Source organism: Calidris pugnax, unplaced genomic scaffold, assembly GCF_001431845.1.
Source record: "Calidris pugnax isolate Ruff unplaced genomic scaffold, ASM143184v1 scaffold197, whole genome shotgun sequence".
Lineage (NCBI taxonomy): Eukaryota > Metazoa > Chordata > Aves > Charadriiformes > Scolopacidae > Calidris > Calidris pugnax.
The window spans coordinates 1690704-1706908 of NW_015090936.1; the positions used below are offsets into that span (position 1 = coordinate 1690704).

Here is a 16205-nt window from a genome sequence, read left to right on the forward strand (position 1 = left end):
AGAAACAGAGTTTGAGAAGCTTTTTTTTTTCCTCCCCAAAGATGTGAAGTCCACTACTTGGAGTGTCAGACTAGGACACTTATTGTTATCAGCCAAGAAGAAAAATGAAGCAGATTTTTATGAAACACTCAAGGTTGTTCGAGCAGAACAGATCGTACCCCTCTCAGCCGCAAGCTTTGAACGAGGATCCTATCAGCGAGGATACGAACATATTATCAGGTTTGTGACTTTCATGTCGCTATTTACAAATCCAGAAATCACATTACCAAGTATGCAACAGCAAGAATTTTCCATTTCCCTAATAAATGGTCTTGATGTGCGTTTTCTGTCACCTCTTTTTGTTACACTTGGCCAACTGGAAACCTTTGATTAATTAGAAATTTGTATTTTTTCCTCATGAGAAATATTCACAATGAAACTGTTCAGTATAGTCTTTCAAAATCATCAACAATTTAATTCTATGCTTAAAGTAATACATATAGGCCAGTAACTCCATTAACTTAAGAACATTGCTTTTAATCTGTATGGTGGCCTAAAAGCACTCCCTTCTTTTATCAACAAAAACTGTAAAAATTAAAACCCCATCCCTTTCAGTAGTTTTCCTTTTTCTTTTTTAATAAATTTTGAAGTTGGCTGTAGGAGACTAACAAGCAAGTAGCTTTTTTTAATGAAAAAGGCTTAATACTTCCTCTGCACTGTAAATGTATCCTTAGGGCAAAATACTGAATAGCGAGAAAATAACTAATCAGTTCACAAATCCTTGATTTTGTGTCTTTGGTTTTGCTATATTTTTGCTTTTAGAAGTTCTAATATTTGAAGTTTCTTACAAATTTTAGAAAGAAATGGCAAAAGCTGTGTAAAACTTGCATGTGTTTCAAACAGCAATCGATTTTCAACAGTTTTTTGCCTTCACTTCACAGGTTGCATATGCTGTGTGAGTTGGAACATAGTATTGGACCAATGTTTCAGCAACCAAATGGTGACCATGGTAGAGATTCCCTGAATTGGTGTGCTCGTATTGAAATGACCCAAAACTCCTACAGAGCAAAAGAACCCATTTTAGCTCTGAGAAGGGCTTTGCTTAGTCTCAGTAAAAGGTGAGAACACTTCTTGTCTGTCTGTGTTGTGTTCTCAGTAATATTCTGGTTTTCCATGTGCATGTTAGAAGAAAAAAGATAGAACTGAAAATTTATATTACAGACAAAGCAGTCCTCTCCAGTATTACATACTGTCAAAATAGAAGGGAAAAGTGATGTCTGTAGGAAAGATAAGGGACAAACAAGGGGAAAGAGTGTTTGTTTCTAGGCCTAAATGGAGGAAAGGTGAAACGTATTACAAATAATACGTTTCAAATAATATAATGATTGCTATGTAGTATATAGATTATTGAGAAATTCTATTTCTGTTTCAACACATTGTGATGCTTACTTCAGACTGCATGCATAACTGAAAGTTTTCATTTTCTATGAAAATACTTCTGCAGCCAGGATTACAGTGAGCTTGTTGGTCAGTGTTGGCTGCAGAGTGCCAGAGTTGCAAGAAAAGCTGGTCATCACCAGACTGCGTATAATGCCCTTTTGAATGCTGGGGAATCTACACTCTCGGAACTTTATATAGAAAGAGCAAAGTGGCTGTGGTCCAAGGTAAAGAAAATAAAAATGGAACTTATTTTCTTACATGCAAGAAAATAATCTTTAGTTTTCTTCAAGAAAAAAAGGTGCACAATCAGTATACATAAAACACAATATATCACCTAGGACTAACAACACATTCTGATTGCAGTTGAGCCACAGGAAGTTTTTGCCTCCAACTGCTAGTCAGCCTTTTTCTGCATCTGTTGACTTTTCTGGCAGCTATGTATAGAACCGGTGGATTACCTGCCTCTGTCAAAGCAGCCCAGGCAAATTTAAATTACCTTAATTTTCCTTAGTTTGTATCCTTTTAACTAATACAGGTTATCCTAATCCTTTAACAAATAGAGCAAACATGGGAGCAATTATTGTGGTAAGCCCAAAGGGACAACAATGCAGAGATAACAAGGGAACATAAGAAGCATTTGAAGTCAGTAATATTTGTTACCACAGCCAGAATGGTCTAGGAAATGCTTAGGGACATAGCTTTGCCTGAATAACAATTGTAAGATGGACGTTTTACATCTCTCTTATTTAAAGTACATAAAACGTTTTCCTCTTTTGCTTAGGGTGAAGTTCATCAAGCACTCATTGTTCTCCAGAAGGGGGTTGAGTTGTGTTTCCCTGAAAATAAAGCACCGTGCAATACCAAAAATCAGCTCATCCATGGTCGGGCACTGCTGTTAGTGGGCAGGTTTATGGAAGAAACTGCAAACTTTGAAAGCAATGCAGTTATGAAAAAGTATAAGGTAATTTGATATAGTAGTGTTAACAAGACAGTAGTTTTGAATAATAATAATATATCTCTCATGTACGGTATCGTTATGCTGCTGCTGGTGTTAACCAAGGATAACATCAGCGGGATTAAACGTGTAGGAGGGAAGTAGTTCTTGTAAATATTTAACTATCTGAATTAGCTTTAACATAACACACCAATACAGGGAAGTCTACAGGTTTCAACAGCGGAGCTAAGAATACCTAATATAACTCTCTTAAAGTAAAAAAAAAAATACAGAATGGCTTTTTTTCTTATGCATGCACAAATTAGAATTCCTCCCTAAAATGTCGACTAAATAGACTGTGAGATAACTTGATGACAAATTACACTACTCTTCAGCGTTGTTTTTCTCTCTGGTAGTGACTTAAAACTATGCTTTAAATATGCTACCAGTCTCTGAAGAACTAGGAAAAGAAGCAAGTGGTATGTTTTTCTTCAACAGCACAGCACTACACTGCTTCATCTTGCTATGCCAGCGAGAGCATGCCATGCTGTGCCATACTTGTTTGGCGTTGATTAATGCTACTAAACTAGTAGCAGATGCATATCTTTGTACTTCCTTAACAGTAGTATGTCTCCAAGTTTTGGCATTTGATACTGCTAATACTAACTGCTGCTTACTAATTAAAATATGTCTGTAATAGTCATTTAGAGAAAAATATAACAGATGTATGAAATAATGGAAGCTAAAGAAATTTCAATGGATAATATTAAAATACCCTTAGAATTCTCTATTGTCTAAATATTGGCACTAGAAACAAGCCAGTGTTATTAGAGAATGGAGGTGCCACTTGCTAAGTTTTTTATTTTATGATATATGTCCTACACTTTTTTATTTTTCTTTTAAACATCATTCTTTTAGAAGGAAAACAGAAATGTGAAAAACGTCCTGCTGTTTCACTTTTCAAAAAGCTGAAAGAAACTCAGTACTGAGTTTATCAGAATCAGGAACTTGATTACAATACTTTTAATGAGACTATAATCTTTTCTAGTTGAGGAGTCCTTTATCATCCTGTCTTAAATTATCTTGCTGTCTCCAAATCCAAAAGGTATTTCAAGAACAGACTTCTAGTTTATACAAGCATTTATCTTGGGGCAAAATTACAATTTTGGAGCTACATAGTTACAATAATACTTTTGTGCATGTACTTTACACAAAGGTAACTAGGACAAGTTTCTTGAGAATCTTTTCTTTAATTATTTTTCTTTTATAATTTTAAAATTAGCATCCTCTCAAAAGTGATTATCTCTTTTTTATTTTGTTGCAGGATGTTACGATCTTCTTGCCAGAATGGGAAGATGGACATTTTTATCTTGCTAAATATTATGATAAATTAATGCCGATGATAACTGACAACAAGATGGAAAAACAAGGAGATCTCATTAGATATATAGTTCATCATTTTGGGAGGTTAGACCTTAGGGGAACTTTGCTTAGTTTCTATAGAAGTATAATTATTATACTTATAAAGCGTTTTATAGGAATTTATTGTCTTTCAGCAATTCAACCGATTCGATTTTTTATGCAGTATTGTAAAACTCTGTTTCATTTTTGTTTTCATACCTAATTAATTTTACATCTGACTAAGAAATTGTTGTCTTCCTTGTGTAAGACAGTAAGAATTATTTAATCTGCAGTTTTGGTTTATAAAAACAAAGCCTTCTGACTGAGCAATTGTTGTCTTCCTTGTGTAAGAGAGTGAATTATTTGATCTGCAGTTTTGGTTTATAAAAACAAAGCCTTTGTATGTTAGTTGCTTTTAGTTGTTGCAGATGCATTAAAACGCTGAACGTAAATTTCTGAAGTCCAGAATGGAATATGAAACAAATTACGGATGTAAAGTTTCTGATGCTTCTAAAATATATCATTAACATGCTGTGATTTGAACATTTAATCACAGGTCTCTACAATATGGAAACCAATTCATCTATCAGTCAATGCCAAGAATGCTGTCTTTATGGCTGGATTTCGGAGCAAAAGCATATGAATGTGATAAAGGTAGAACTGTTTTCCCCAGTGCATACTTCCTGTGTCATACTTGTGAATACATGATTGAAAGAGCAGTGAAGAATATTTAGAGTTCTTTTTTTAAGACTTATTGCCTAAGATTATATGGAAACAAGAAAGTATTATTATTCTTTTAAATTACAGGATGTTAATATGCAGGAGAGTATTAATTATTTTAATTAAACCCTCCAGAACTTTTTAAAAATATATAATGAGATAGCATTGTTTCCTCAGCTAACTAAAGTCAATAAACAGATTTAGGGAAAATCCCTGCATGTTACCTGTCACCTCTTCTAAGTTGCCTCCAGAGTAATGAGTAGTGGCTTTGTATATACTTGCTCCAGTGCAGCGTTAGCTTTTGGGGCTTTTTGCCACTTTATCTTGGTTCCAGTTCTTGAAGGAATCTTACTGAACTTTAAAAGGGGGGTTGGTGTGTGTGGAAAATCCTGTGGGCAGCATCAAGGCATGTGAATCAACTGCCATAGATGGATTTTGGGTGGAGATTTTTTGTACGGATGAAAACTGCAAACATTGCCTGCAGGTCTGGAGTGAAGCAGACAGTTGTGGCTCCTTGATCTTGACCTATCTATACACTTAGGTCAATTGAATTTGGCTGCAGGCACATCAGATGCTGCTTTCTTTGTTGTTGATGTACTAGTTATTCTGGGTACTCAGATGCAGGGGTGGAGTTAGGAGCAAATGTGCAAATTTCATCCCTTGTAAAGACTTTATTCACTTCCTCTCCATTAAAGAATATGGAATCATTTTACCAGGGAAATAAATCAAGTGTTTTTGTTTTGTTCAATGTCATTGCATTACTTCAGAGGAGCAATAGAAGTTTTATTTTAAGAGTGCAAGAAGAGCTTTTCCAGTATTGTCTGTAACCTGTTCCTGCTGTCTGTGCTTATTTATTTCCTGTTATTCTGGTTAGTTAAATAGCATATCTCTTAAGTCATTGTATGCTATATTAAAAAGAGCTTTACAGTAGGAGCTTTTACTTTTCCCTGAGGGGTTATTTTTTTTGGATTATGAAAATAACCAAAAAACTTTTTTCTGTAGGCTTGATTTAAATGTCTGTACATTCCCAATGGAAAAAAGGAACATAATTGTGTCCTCTTGTGTTTTTCAGCTAATCGTCCGGAACGTGTTCAAATGAAAAATGATTTAGCTAAAATAAATAAGGTGATTACAGAGCACACGAATCACCTTGCACCTTACCAGTTTCTGACAGCTTTTTCTCAGTTAATCTCCCGAATCTGCCATTCCCATAGCGAAGTCTTTGCAGTCCTGATGGTGATTGTTGCTAAAGTGTTTTTAGCCTACCCACAGCAAGCGATGTGGATGATGACTGCTGTGTCCAAGGTACCTTGATAAGTATAGCTACACCTTTATAAAGTTTGTAAAACTGTTTTCATCAGAGAGAAATGCGAACATTATCTATTTTACTTTAAGATGATAAGGAGTTTAGAGTTTCAGTTGATGTGATGGTGTTGTGGAACAGGATATCAGTGCCATCACTGTACTTTAAGATGATAAGAAGGAGTTTAGAGTTTCGGTTGATGTGATGATGTTGTGGAACAGGATATCAGTGCCATCACTGCAAAAGATTTTATTGTAGTCTAAAGTTGAGATACTACAGTTTCAATGATCCAAATTAGAATGCTAATATGCATCATGGCTTGTATGATGTATTAGGAAACAAAATTTGAGTAACAAATAGCTGATGAATTGTGTAGTTATGGACAATAGATTTTGTTGTTATTCGTAATTGTAATAGTACTTCCAGTTTTATAATCCAATAATCAACTCTGTGCCTTGATTAAAATCAGATAGATACACTATTTAGTCCTAATACTTACCTGGTGGTAAGGTCATTCCAAAGCAAATTGGAAGGCATGGTGCCTACTATTTCTTTAAGGCTGGTGAAATAATGTTCAGGATGCACTGGCATATTCATGAATATTGACCTTTATCTTGTGGGGCTCCCAAGAATGGTTCCACAAAGTAATAACCCCACACATGCAGTCCCCCCCAACTGTACCACTTCACTATTTGTTCAGGTACCAGATTTCAGTTGGAGAACCTCCATCTCCAGATATTAAACGTGACAGGCAATAAGTAGAGAAAAGAATGATATTAATTACTCTGTGTGTGTTAGGATTCTTTAATTGATTTCACTGTTGTTTAATAAATTTTAACTTTCCTCTTTTCTCAGTCCTCTTACCCTACACGTGTCAATAGATGTAAGGAAATTCTAAACAAAGCTATTCACATGAAGGAATCCTTAGGAAAATTTGTTGGAGATGCAACACGCCTCACAGACAAGCTACTAGAACTGTGCAACAAACCGGTACTTACAAGAGTAAACAAATAATTGCATGTAATAAGATTATTAAAAAATGTTATAGGAAAGCTACTTCTGAGAGCGTTCATTAGCCAATTCATTACATTACTGCAATTTAACAGAAACTATACTATGCTAACTTGTAAAAAAATTTTTTTCTTTACTTTTTCACAATAAAAATATTCAAAAGAGTAGAAAATAGCTCTAAATCGAGCATATTGCAAAATATTTCAGTACATAATGATACATTGTTTTTTGCCTTTGCTTTTTCATAATAAAAATATTCAAAAAGAGTAGAAAATAGCTCTAAATCGAGCATATTGCAAAATATTTCAGTACATAATGATACATTGTTTTTTGCTTTCACATATGATTCTTGCCCAGTAACTTTCACAGTTTTACTATAAGAATAAAAATGTATTTTCATGAACAAATGAATTTGTTAATAAAGGTAAAAATAAATTTTAAATTTTAAAAAATTTTAAATTTTAAGAATAAATTTTTTCCTTATTCTGTATTTACGTTCAGAGTGAAAAATAGTAAAACTAAATAAATTTTTCATTATTCTGTATTTACGTTCAGAGTGAAAAATACACGTGCCATAAAGGCCACAGATATTTACTTTTGACCACTCCCATTTAATTTGAAATGTGATTTGCCCTTTTTTCTTATTACCATAGGCATTTATTACTGTTCTATTCAGTAGTTAATGTGAAATAGCAGTAATATTTTAAATGTCTATTGATAATTTTTGAATGACTTTTTTTTTTTTTCATTTTTCTTATTAGCATAGGCATTTATTACTGTTCTATTACTGTGAAATAGCAGTAATATTTCAGATGTCTATTGGTAATTTTTGAACAACTTTTTTTTTTTTTTCCAAGGTTGATGGAAACAGCTCAACATTAAGCATGAACATTCATTTCAAAACACTTAAGAGATTAGTAGAAGAGCACACGTTTAGTGAAATTCTCATTCCCTTACAATCTGTAATGATACCAACTCTTCCGTCAATTCCTGGCACACATGCTAACCATGACCCTTTTCCTGGGTGCTGGGCCTACATAGCAGGCTTTGATGACACGGTAAGCCTCCGGTTGGCACCTCGTTTTAAGCTTCATGTTAAATAAATGTAGCTGCAAATATACCTTAGTTCTTTAGAAATGGAGGAGTGAGTAGGAAACTTCGTAATTGGAAACTGAGTGGCGTCTGTCGTGACCATCTGAGACAGATGTGACCTCTTGGTACTTAAATAAAGTTTTGGCCTGAGGTTAATACGCTGTAGCACCATGGAAATGCTAATGTGATTGCTTGTGGTGATATATTACAGTTAGACAATTTTTGTATGATCTGATACAGGTGTTAATCAAATTAATTTTTTCCTTAGGTGGAAATTCTTGCCTCGCTTCAAAAGCCAAAAAAGATCACCTTAAAAGGTTCAGATGGGAAATCTTACATTATGATGTGTAAGCCAAAAGATGATCTAAGAAAAGACTGTCGGCTCATGGAATTCAACTCCCTTATTAATAAGGTTTGAGTTAGACAATCAGGTGCATTATAGAAAAGACTGTCGGCTCATGGAATTCAACTCCCTTATTAATAAGGTTTGAGTTAGACAATCAGATGCATTATACTTATTGACCAGAACAAAATGCTGAATATCTAACAAAAAAACCTCACTTACCTTGAGATAAAACTTACTGGAAGAAAAGTAAATTGTTGCAAAATATTTCAGCTGAAATCAATGGCAATTGATGCTGTATAACTTCTTATGGACTTGTGAAAACAATAACAAAATACAACATTTTGCCAAAACAATTTCTTAGTCCAGCAAAAATATACAGGAGAGGTTATTTGCAGTAAACAAACAGCTGCAAACTTTTTGCTGTCATGCTTCATATTTCTTATTCAGGATTTTCTAGTATTTTTAATGAGAAATAGGTAAATTCATCTTTTCATGCTAAAAGTGTTGCCATACTTATTTTAGTTATATTTTGCTTCTCAGCAATATGCTTCAGGTTAAGGTACCATGTTTTCTGTGATGTTAAAGCAAATGATAGCATCTCTGAAGCACTAAGAAACCTATTTCAAATACTGCTTTTAAGGGACTTAAGCCCTGTACAAGTTATGCAGTCTGTTTTATTGCAAAATTCTCTTTTTAATTTACTTCAGAGAACAGACAAGCATTTTGCTTGCGTTTGACCTACTGCAGACAGTGAAGCTTAAAATTTTAAATTCTAGATTGTGTGATTGAAGATTTGATATAGATAGAATGGTTAATGTTATTGATACATTTTGATGGTATCTGTGTTATCTGTTAATCTCATTTTTCTTTTGTGAATAGTGCTTAAGAAAAGATGCAGAGTCACGTAGGCGAGAACTCCATATTCGAACCTACGCAGTTATTCCACTAAATGATGAATGTGGCATCATTGAATGGGTGAACAATACTGCCGGTTTAAGAAATATCCTGATCAAACTTTATAAGGAGAAAGGTAAAGAAATGTACTAGACTATAGTGATAGGGAGAATTTTATTTTTTTTAAAGGGCTTGTGTCTGTATTAGAAAATGAGAGAAACAGTAAGGATCAGACAAAATTCTAGGAAGATGCAGTCATGTGTGTTTTTAACTATCTGCAATATATTTTTATTCATGTGTGTGGTCAACTTTTCCTTTTAAATGGTAGAGAACTGGTGCTTGCAATAAACAAGTTCCTTATGAGAACTTATACCACAATCATCTTAGCAATGATGTAAATCATTTCAGCAGCAGAGGAATGTATGTGCAGCACTGAAAAATAGAAAAGACTGTGGACTTTTTCTTTGGATTTGATCTCTTCTTTATAATTTCTGTTACATTTGTGTGAGATAATGAAGATAATTTATAATTGAATCAAGGTTGAGGGTACAGCAGCTTCCCAGGGAAAAGATCAGATTTCTTTTGAATTTCTTGTTAACAAAGCAGCTTTCTGGTCAGTGCAATAAAATTTTGGGGGAAAATCCTGTTATCCTCCTGTTATCTGGATGTGCGCAGCCATCTGGAAGTTAGGAATGCCATCTCAGCTGAATATAATGAATGACTTTGTAGGTGTAGGGGTCTTGTGTATGTGTGTTCCCCCCCCGACACTCCACCTCATGGTGACTGATAAAACTGGTGGCTTGTTTGCCAGGTGTTCCGTTTCACTTAACATTATGATTTTTTAATTTACTTTCCAGTACCCCACCATCTGCATGTTCTATGGGTTATTTTCCATTTGTTCATTTATTTCAACTTTATGGAGATGTTTATCTTCTCTAAAAGTTTATCTACTCTATTGTAGTAGGACATATAAGGCTTTATATTTGAGGATTTCTTTTGTTTAATTGAGGAGGTCTATTACAGGTATCTATATGACTGGAAAAGAATTGCGGCAGCATATGCTTCCAAAGTCAGCACCTTTGTCTGAAAAGCTGAAAATGTTCAAAGAAGTCCTTCTGCCTCGTCATCCTCCTCTCTTTCATGAATGGTTTCTTAGGACATTTCCTGATCCTACTTCATGGTGAGTGACTGGGACTGGGCTAGCTCAAGAATATCTACTTTGTGTATTTCACTAAACATTAATACTACTACTGAATAAAGACATAACCCAAGGAAGTGACTTAGATGTATCTGATTCTTATTTCCACAGGTACAATAGCAGGTCAGCCTATTGTCGCTCTGTTGCAGTGATGTCAATGGTAGGTTACATACTTGGTCTAGGAGACCGTCATGGTGAAAACATCCTCTTTGATTCTTTGACTGGTGAATGTGTGCATGTGGATTTCAACTGCCTTTTCAATAAGGTGAGAACTGCCGTTTGCTGAACTTGCTCTTTATTTTACATACATGTAAGTTATAAATTTCTACTGCCTTGATTATTTTTTTTTTTCCACTTTTTTACTTAATGTATCTGTTCTGTTATCTCCCTCACTTTGTTTCCTATTTATACCTGACAGTCTGGGATATGTAAAGGGTATGTGATTGTTCTGTATATTGCACTAATGAAAGCCAGCTTTTTGATTTAGCCAACATCAGATAAGCTGATGTGGATACACTGAAATAGCCCAAATTTTAGAGTGTTTGTATTTTGTGACCCTCCACTACCACCCTCCAAACAAAGCTGTAATTACTACATTCAGAAGTCTATTGCTGTGAAGAGTTTCTTTGTTTTTCTCACACAAATTCTGCACACAAATTCCAGTGGTTCTGTAAAAGTAAACAGCGGAAATTGTGGCCAGAGCGGGATTTGGAATTTTGGTTTTTCTGTTGAAAGCTGCATTTGGTGTGGGACACGCACCCTTTTAAATTCAAATAAATGAGATAGAGATGTTTAATGTATTGCTCCTGCTTTGTTTTTATTAAGCCTAAATGGTCCTACATAACCCTTATATAAAAAAAGAAATTATTTTAAGCTAACTGGCATATTGTAAAAGAAAAGTTATCATTTTGTATGAGACTACAGAGCAGCAAAATATGTTTAGAATTGTATATTCTGTATTAGTGTATTGAAACAGGGAAAAAGGGGTTATTTGGACACTGGTATCCTTTATTCACTGCAATTTCCTTTTAGCAGCCGAGGACTGTGATCTAAGCAAACATCTCTTGTCAGCTAGGAAACTGTCACTGACGAACATGGAGAAAAATACTGAAAGCAGTGCAAATGTTATCCTTTAATAACGCTTAAAATGCTTATGGCACACTCTTTTTTTTTTTTTTTTTTTTTTTTTTTTTTTTTTAAACAATGTAAAGGGAGAAACTTTTGAAGTTCCAGAAATCGTTCCTTTTCGTCTCACTCACAACATGGTTAATGGAATGGGTCCAATGGGAACAGAAGGTCTCTTCCGAAGAGCTTGTGAAGTCACAATGAGGCTTATGCGTGATCAAAGGGAGCCTCTAATGAGGTAGAGCACTGGTTTTGCTACAAACTCTGAAAAAGCTGTCTGTAGTCTAAACATATGAAACAGTAACTGCTGGGGAATGAATATGCCAGTTCCAGCATATGTCTGTCATGGAGCTCAGTCTTACTATGACATGCAGTTAAATATAAATCAATGTAAATATTCAGTGCCAACTTTAGACTCGTGGCCGTGTTCTTGTTTTGGAAATTAAATGTATCTCATGTATCTTAACCTTTTTTTTTATTTTTAACTTATTTAGTGTCTTAAAGACTTTTCTTCATGATCCTCTCGTGGAATGGAGTAAGCCTGTTAAAGGGAATACAAAAGCACAGGTGAACGAAACTGGAGAAGTTGTCAACGAAAAGGTTAGTTGAAAACAAGCATAGCATAAGGTATTCAAATGTCCATCATGGTTGCAAAGTTATATATTTTCTAACTGAAAGCTTAACTTTCTTGGGTTTTCTTTCCTTTAAAATTCGGGTTGTTTCTTCTTGATTATCTCTATGTTCAGAATTTTTATCCATAAAGAGACTGGTTTTATTGATATAAAATCTAATTTATCTACTAAAGAACCAAACAAAACAGAACCTATAATTTGCTTATTAGTGTTACTAAATTAAGACAACATCAACAGAAGCAATGGGATACGTGAGGCTCCTGCTTCCCTTCACTCTGTCACAAAGCCTCCAGTTCTAGAGTGATAGTAACATCTGGAGTCCCTTCCATGCATATTTTTGTGCTTTTTATGAGTGGATGTTTGTTATTGAATAAATACGTGCCTTGTTACATGTCAACAGTTTGTTAAAATTCGGATTTCGTATGTGCTGTTTCTTTTGTAGCTGCTGATAAATACTGTATTGTTCATCCAAAATATTGCTTGCACAACCTGCAATATTTATTCTCCTTCCCCTTTGCAAAAATTCTGATTTATCTCTTTTTGCTTTAAAAGAAATATTTAGTGAAAATAATTATATGTAAGAGCAGATAATACTTAGGGAGCACAGATAAACATGGCAACTAAGGCAAGGCAAACCACAGTACTGAAGCTGTATTACAACAAAGAACTTAGCTGTTTGAGCACAGAAAAACCTCCTGGTCTTCAAGCAATTAGTAAGTGGGCTGCGTCTGCATAACCTTTCTTCTAGTTACAGGACCACCCACATAGTCATATCTGTTAACTGCTTTTTCTGGATAGGTGCCAACGTTGTGCTTGAGCTTTAAAAGAAAAAGTGAGAGTGTAATAGGTATGAACTGGCTGCTCTAGTGCGCCTCGGAACAGCTCATTTTCAGTTATCAGCACAGCCTGTTATTAGACTTCTTCACTTTCAGTTCCCTATAATACTGGCCTGAATTTTCCAGACTAGGCCTTTTTAATTTTAACCACAATTCTAAGGAAAAGGCTGGAGAAATTTTGCATTTATTTGAGAGTAATTGCATGAAATAAGGCTTTCTAACATTTTCAAATACATTTGCATAGCTTTTTCAGTCTTCTCTGAATTTTATCTGTTTTATCTAAATTTTATCTGTTAAAGTGTAAGGCAAAAGTTTTAACTTGTCCAATAATCTATGCATTTTAAAGATTAATGTTAAAAGTGAGTATCCTTTATTTTCTGAGTAACTGGTGTAGTCATCTGGCGTTTGTATTAAATTAGCATACAGATTTCAAACACATTCTAATAAATACTTGCTATTTTAAGAAGTGGAAGTTGATGGATAATAGCAGTACTCATTTTTTTCCTTTTTCTTTGTTTCCAGGCCAAAACCCATGTCCTTGATATAGAACAACGGCTGCAAGGTGTCATTAAGACTAGAAACAGAATAAAAGGATTACCTTTATCTATTGAAGGGCATGTTCATTACCTTATTCAAGAAGCAAGTGATGACAACTTGCTCTGCCAGATGTACATGGGCTGGGCTCCATATATGTGAGATTTTTTCCCTTTGGAAAATACCATCCACAAGCAATGGAGCTTGGGAAGGTATTAATCGGTGGTAACTGGTTGCTTCTGTTGATTTCTGATTGTAAGCAGCAGAACAGTCCTATGATCAATCTGGAATCTATGTAAAATGTACAATACACTTGCAAGTATGTTATGAACACACTTGCAGGTGTGTAAGGTGTTACAACTTATGTTTTATATGCATATAGGAGGCAGTACATAGGAACTGCTTAAAAATTAGACTGTGCAAATCTGCAAGTTTCTTATGTACGTAACTACCCTGACTATATGAAAAAATTTCCCAATGTTGAAAAAGTGCCCTCTAACTTTATAAAAGTACTGTATCATTTTGTAAAGATTTTTCTCCTTCAGTTTACTTGTAGATTAGAAAATTTGACATTAAAGTTTCCTATTCACGTGAAGTGGTTCTTTCAACTTTTTCTACTCATAGTTCAGAAGGGCTTTCTAAAAATAACTAGTATTTCTTTTCAGCAGTAGTCCTTGAATTTTGGTTTCCTTTGACTTGCTTCCCTAAGGCCTGGCTATGTCAGGAAAAGCATTTGGGATCTTCAGTCTTACCATAAAGAAACTGGTAAAGTGTTACAATATTTTAAGTTTCCTTAGCCCTTGCCCACTGTGCCAAGAAACCCTGGTGAGAGGAATGAGACAAAGCTGGATTTGTGAGAGTCCTGGACAGGCCTTTCCTCCCTCCCTTGTAAAAAGAGTGGCCACAGAGATTGTTCTTCAGGCTCTGTTTCAGGAATAAGTGTTTTGACACAGGCAAGAGCAGACTGTGTTGAGAAGGCATATACTGACACTAGACATCCAAACTGTAGGGAAAGTGATAGAACGAGAGGGAACAGCTTCAAGCTCCAACAGGGTAGGTTTAGACTGAACATTAGGAAGGAATTTTTCACTGAAAGAGTGGTCGGGCATTGGAATAGGCTGCCTAGGGAGGTGGTTGAGTCACCATCCCTGGATGTGTTTAAGGGACATTTAGATGGGGTACTGAGGGATATGGTGTATGGGAGGACTTTGTAGAGTAGGGTAGATGGTCTCTTCCAACCTGAATGATTCTATGATTTTATGAAATGGGGGAAATAGGAGAAAAACGAGCCTTTTACTCAAGTTTTAACTTGTCCAATAATCTATGCATTTTAAAGATTAATGTTAAAAGTGAGTATCCTTTATTTTCAGAGTAACTGGTGTAGTCATCTGGCGTTTGTATTAAATTAGCATACAGATTTCAAACACATTCTAATAAATACTTGCTATTTTAAGAAGTGGAAGTTGATGGATAATAGCAGTACTCATTTTTTTCCTTTTTCTTTGTTTCCAGGCCAAAACCCATGTCCTTGATATAGAACAACGGCTGCAAGGTGTCATTAAGACTAGAAACAGAATAAAAGGATTACCTTTATCTATTGAAGGGCATGTTCATTACCTTATTCAAGAAGCAAGTGATGACAACTTGCTCTGCCAGATGTACATGGGCTGGGCTCCATATATGTGAGATTTTTTCCCTTTGGAAAATACCATCCACAAGCAATGGAGCTTGGGAAGGTATTAATCGGTGGTAACTGGTTGCTTCTGTTGATTTCTGATTGTAAGCAGCAGAACAGTCCTATGATCAATCTGGAATCTGTGTAAAATGTACAATACACTTGCAAGTATGTTATGAACACACTTGCAGGTGTGTAAGGTGTTACAACTTATGTTTTATATGCATATAGGAGGCAGTACATAGGAACTGCTTAAAAATTAGACTGTGCAAATCTGCAAGTTTCTTATGTACGTAACTACCCTGACTATATGAAAAAATTTCCCAATGTTGAAAAAGTGCCCTCTAACTTTATAAAAGTACTGTATCATTTTGTAAAGATTTTTCTCCTTCAGTTTACTTGTAGATTAGAAAATTTGACATTAAAGTTTCCTATTCACGTGAAGTGGTTCTTTCAACTTTTTCTACTCATAGTTCAGAAGGGCTTTCTAAAAATAACTAGTATTTCTTTTCAGCAGTAGTCCTTGAATTTTGGTTTCCTTTGACTTGCTTCCCTAAGGCCTGGCTATGTCAGGAAAAGCATTTGGGATCTTCAGTCTTACCATAAAGAAACTGGTAAAGTGTTACAATATTTTAAGTTTCCTTAGCCCTTGCCCACTGTGCCAAGAAACCCTGGTGAGAGGAATGAGACAAAGCTGGATTTGTGAGAGTCCTGGACAGGCCTTTCCTCCCTCCCTTGTAAAAAGAGTGGCCACAGAGATTGTTCTTCAGGCTCTGTTTCAGGAATAAGTGTTTTGACACAGGCAAGAGCAGACTGTGTTGAGAAGGCATATACTGACACTAGACATCCAAACTGTAGGGAAAGTGATAGAACGAGAGGGAACAGCTTCAAGCTCCAACAGGGTAGGTTTAGACTGAACATTAGGAAGGAATTTTTCACTGAAAGAGTGGTCGGGCATTGGAATAGGCTGCCTAGGGAGGTGGTTGAGTCACCATCCCTGGATGTGTTTAAGGGACATTTAGATGGGGTACTGAGGGATATGGTGTATGGGAGGACTTTGTAGAGTAGGGTAGATGGTCTCTTCC

At 35.3% G+C, this 16205-nt stretch overlaps 1 protein-coding gene across 1 annotated transcript in view; it reads left to right on the forward strand.

Annotated features, from left to right (window-relative positions):
- ATR (ATR serine/threonine kinase) overlaps positions 1–14040 on the forward strand; it is a 41511-nt gene extending 27471 nt beyond the window's left edge. Inside the window, exons 32-47 of the mRNA XM_014951735.1 lie at positions 42–219; positions 921–1097; positions 1484–1643; positions 2201–2380; positions 3678–3820; positions 4311–4408; positions 5547–5779; positions 6633–6767; positions 7646–7846; positions 8149–8292; positions 9106–9256; positions 10144–10300; positions 10430–10583; positions 11530–11681; positions 11938–12043; positions 13434–14040. Of these exons, the coding sequence (XP_014807221.1) occupies positions 42–219; positions 921–1097; positions 1484–1643; positions 2201–2380; positions 3678–3820; positions 4311–4408; positions 5547–5779; positions 6633–6767; positions 7646–7846; positions 8149–8292; positions 9106–9256; positions 10144–10300; positions 10430–10583; positions 11530–11681; positions 11938–12043; positions 13434–13607 (2543 nt within the window). The 3' untranslated portion in view covers positions 13608–14040. The remainder of the gene's footprint in view (positions 1–41; positions 220–920; positions 1098–1483; positions 1644–2200; positions 2381–3677; positions 3821–4310; positions 4409–5546; positions 5780–6632; positions 6768–7645; positions 7847–8148; positions 8293–9105; positions 9257–10143; positions 10301–10429; positions 10584–11529; positions 11682–11937; positions 12044–13433) is intronic.
- Positions 14041–16205: the final 2165 nt, after the last annotated feature.